At 47.0% G+C, this 4,471-nt stretch overlaps 1 protein-coding gene across 1 annotated transcript in view; it reads right to left on the bottom strand.

Moving 5' to 3' along the window:
- Positions 1-2,005, bottom strand: part of TBX5 (T-box 5) — a 33,011-nt gene extending 31,006 nt beyond the window's left edge. The window contains exons 1-2 of the mRNA XM_026860057.1: positions 1,890-2,005; positions 1,092-1,239 (exon numbers count right to left, since the gene is read on the bottom strand). Of these exons, the coding sequence (XP_026715858.1) occupies positions 1,092-1,239; positions 1,890-2,005 (264 nt within the window). The remainder of the gene's footprint in view (positions 1-1,091; positions 1,240-1,889) is intronic.
- Between the last annotated feature and the right edge of the window lie 2,466 nt (positions 2,006-4,471).

Genomic DNA, 4,471 nt, shown 5'->3' with positions numbered 1-4,471 from the left:
CCTCTTCCCAGGGCCGGGGGGGCGGGAAGGACCTGATCCCTGGAAAGCAGCGCTTGCAAACTACTTTGCCACCAGCTCAAGGCAAAATTAAGATAAAATAAAAATTATGAAAAGAAAAATTAAAACAAATCAAGTCCCCCAGCTGGAGGGGGAAAGAAGAGCTCCTAAAAAGATGCTCAGCATTGGGGTGGGCTGGGGGCTTGTCTGGCGGCTCTCTTCGGCAACCCCCCACTTGCTTCTTAGAGACCATGTGGGCGAGGATTTAATAGCACAAGATTTATCATTAAAAAGCGAAAAAACAAAAAACCAAACCTAAACGTGGAAAAAAAAAATACAACTGAAGTGTTGAAACGAGACTGGAGAAAAATACACTCTTGGAAAGGGATGGCGGGATCTGGATTCCAATACACGCTTAAGTAATTATATATATATTTTTATAGAGAGATATATATTATTCATACATGCAGTTATATATGTGCTCAGAAGAACCCGCATCTTTGGAGACCTTCGAAGGAGGGCTGTTTCTGGCTGCAGAATTCACACAAGCTTTCACAGCCCCACGAGTCTAGCAAAGACCTTTTTATGTCCAAGAAGCTGTAGCGGGACTTCAATATTTTTTTTATTGTCTTTAATTATTGTTGCATTTTTCTGGATCGAAGGATCCACATGGTTTTAGGTCCTATTTCCTCGAATAATTATGCCTGATTGATTTTACCTGTTAGCCAAATTCACGGAAGCAGCGAGTAGATCTTAATGCTCCAAGAGTCCCCACGATATTAAAACCAGGTAGTGAAATATTCAACTAAGCTGGGTGAGTTTTGCCCACTCGCGAACTCCAGCCCCCAGGAGTCTGTAATCAATTCCCACGTGGTGCTGCGACATAACCCATTTTTAAGGTTTATGCTTCCATTTTCGGGGGGGTCCTTCACTGGGGTTCATCCTACCGTCTCAGAGAAGAAAACATCACCCCGCCAACACAGCGGGTTTGGGGATGGCTGACATCACCATGATCTGGGTGGCGGGTGGGTGGTTTGGGGGGAGAACACGCGTGGGAGAGGGCCGTGAGCACGCGTGGAGCCCCCGATACTTACATGTCCGAAGGGGTCGAGGTGGTTGTTGGTGAGTTTGAGCTTCTGGAAAGAAACCAGCTGCCTCATCCAATGGGCGCCCGTGGCCGGGGAATCGGGGTGCACGTACAGCCGCCCGGGCATGGCCGGCTCTGCCTTCCCTGTCACCGACCTGCGTGGGGACACAGGCACTGAGTTCCAGGCGGAGGGGGCTCTCCCGTGGGCTCCTGCTCCCCCAGCCATCCCCTCCCGTGGGCTCCCCCCCACTCGGGTATCCCCGGACGCGGGGGCAGCGCGGTGTCGGACAGTCACGCCGTGCTTGGGGAAAAAAAAAGGCATTTACAAACTCCGCGGGGAGAATCAATGGAGCTCTTTGGCGCCTTTCCCGACGGAGATGGCTCTCGCTGTTCCCCCGTTTAACCCCATCCTTGCCCCTCTCCCTAATTACCGGCACCCAAGACAGAAGCAAAGGATGGACCGTGTACCAATCCTTAAAGATTTTCCTGCCCGGAGATATTTCCTTCCTTAATATAATTAAACTATCGGCTCCGCAATAGCCAATAATCTCACCGCCAAACAGGATTACAGTTATCGCTAGCTAATTGCGACAGACTTTTTCTCTTTTGTTGATGTATTTCTCTCCCACCATCCCGAAAGGCTCAAGTGAAGCCCCTGCAGCCCAACATCTCTCTTTTGCAGGGGAAAAAGAAGGATGAGCCGCTGATTCGAGGGTACCCCCCAACCTGTGCCGCCCAGGTCTGGCCAGCCCAGAAAGCCCGACGCGAAACTTCTCTCCCTGCCCTTTCCCCCACGCGTGCATACCATTTATTATCTGCAAATTTGTATCTGTGGTCATCCGCTGGTACAATATCCATCAACAGTATGTACTTAGTTTTTGGATTAAGTCCAGTGACCTTCACTTTGTAACTGGGGAACATACGCCTATAAAAAAGAAAAAAAAAAGTACATAAGTATAAAAGTGGAGAAGGGAAAGTTTTCCAAGGTGGTTTCACGTGTGTGTTTGCGAGGAGATGAGGAGATGAGGGATGTCACTTAACAAAACCACACTCTCAGAGGGATCTTCCCGAAAGGCTCGGGCAGGGAGGGGTGCACCCGTCCCCTGGGGTGGGGGAGATGTGTGGGTGCCGCTGGGTCCCACCCCGGGTCACAGCTGAGGCCAAACGGGTGGTTTATCAAGGCAGAATTATAATAACGAGGCTGGTGGGGTTATTTATTCACCTACTCGTGTGCCTGCTCGTCTATTCGTATCTTTATTTGTTTCGCCAAGGCTTCGACTCCCCCTTCTCTGAGAACAAATCTGATGGTAAGAACTTTCGGAAGCAAGTTACTTCCTTCTATACAGAAACGGCTGGAACAGCAGGGGACATTTGCCAAAGTAAAAATATATCTATTTCTGTAACTATATGTATTTAAAATACGTATATTTCACACACACACCCCCCCATGTGTATTAATGGCTCTGTGTGCAGATATTAAAAAAAACCCTCCACGCACTCAGGTGTAACACCAAATCTGTGTGCAGCCGTATGCGCGTACAGAGACATCAGCAAACACACCTGACAAATCCTTGGAAACACTCGGGTACACACTGAAGACAGGGGCTTTTCGAAATATTTTCCATTACTGCGAGGCAGGGACTTAAAACACTGATGTTATTTTAGTTTGAGCTTTCCAAATATTTAAAAATAAAGCAGATTAAAATGTATCCCTGGACTTAAAACATGCATAAACAAAAACCCCACACCTCTAAAAATACTGCACTCTTCTCTGAGGCTCAGGCTCTTATCTCTGCGATAGGGCATCTGGGTTGGGTTTTAATTCAGTTGTAAAAAAGTTGAGGGGGCAAACTGCCAACCAAGAAAGTGAGAATTTAGCTTTAACGTTTTAAGGAAGAAGAATTCCACCTGAAGAATGATCTGTGACCATCGAAAACACCTGACCAGCAAGAACAGGGTCTTCTCCAACAATAAACATGGGGAATTATATAAATAAGGAAACCTATTCCGCATCTCCCTAAAGTCCCTGCAGTGTAAATGTCTCTTTTATTGCTCTCCAGATGAGGTTTCTATCCACTGCGATTTTTTGTTTGAAATTTCTGCAAGGTGGTTTATGTCTCCCCTCCGTGCTCTGCTTTTTTGCCTTTTTTTTTTTTTTTTTCTCCCTGTGAACTCAGGTTTTTCGGGAGGTCCCTTCACTCCCCCAGCCCGTGTCCCGGCATCGGGCTGCGGGGGTCGGCAGGACCCCGGCCCCCAGCAGCTTCCCTCCATACACACAGCCACCCCCCTTTGTAACACGTCCCTTCGGACACAAGACTCTTCTTGAAAACCGATTTTTCCAGCAACATCGAGGTTCAAGGGGAAGGCGAGCCATGAAACAGATATGTTCCCTAAAACTTTATACACCCAGCTTTTTTTTTTTTTTTCCCTCCCTCTTCCTCTTCAGGCAAATTTTGGAAGACCACAACAAATACCAGATGACAGAGCAAAATGAAAGTTTCATTCTGCGTTGATTATTGTGCCCTTGCAATCTAAATCTACTACTATTTCTACGCGTGGAGGGGATTTTTCCCCTCTACCGCCGAGGATTTTAATTTAAAATCACAACGAAAAGAGCCTCTGTCGGGCTGCCCCCAGTTTGCCGATGGGACTGGAGAGACTATTTTACTGGGTCTCGCTGGCTTAAGCACTCTTCAATTTAACAGTCCTCCAACACACTAATATTAAGAGTAATGTTAAATCGCCTCAAAGGCACTCGAATACACACGCGTACACATATAAATATCTATGGATCGGGTTTACTAAGCCGGTCATGGAATCGATTACGTGAAATCCCAATAAAGTTGGATTTGCGAGGCTGTATATTTTTCTACACACCCACGCAGACAAACACACACATCCAGAAATGTGTATCTGGACGCAGTTAGATCCGCATGCTATTTATTTGCAGACACATCTATCTATGCATCTAAACAGCTTTGCTATCAGTATATAAACAGTAGCTTAAGACCACATATACTTTTAAAAGGGGTGGCGTGGGTGTTCTGGATGTATTCGCCTCAGTGCGCGCAAAATAAATAAGGAACTTCTGTAAACAGCACAAGGCATTACAAAATTGCAGAAGGGCCTTTAATTAATAATAATTAATAATAATAATAACAACAAAACCGCCCGGCGAGCTGCTCTAAACAAGGTTAGGTTTTGGCCAAGTGGTTGCAACTCGCGTTCGCCTGGAAAGTTTCCAAAGGCCTGAAATTGGGATTAACGATCCAACTGTTCTGGTTAAGAAAGAAGCCAGGAGAAACAATTTCTTCCGACTCTATCCTGGCGGGGAGGGCTCTCCGCACGCCCGCCCCGGGCACCGCCGGGCAGGGCTCTGAGGGCGCT

The sequence above is a fragment of the Athene cunicularia genome (assembly GCF_003259725.1).
Source record: "Athene cunicularia isolate RWA chromosome 15 unlocalized genomic scaffold, athCun1 chr15_part1, whole genome shotgun sequence".
Taxonomy (NCBI): Eukaryota; Metazoa; Chordata; class Aves; order Strigiformes; family Strigidae; genus Athene; species Athene cunicularia.
The sequence above is the reverse complement of the archived record's forward strand: the minus strand, read 5'-3'. Positions and strand labels throughout refer to the sequence as shown.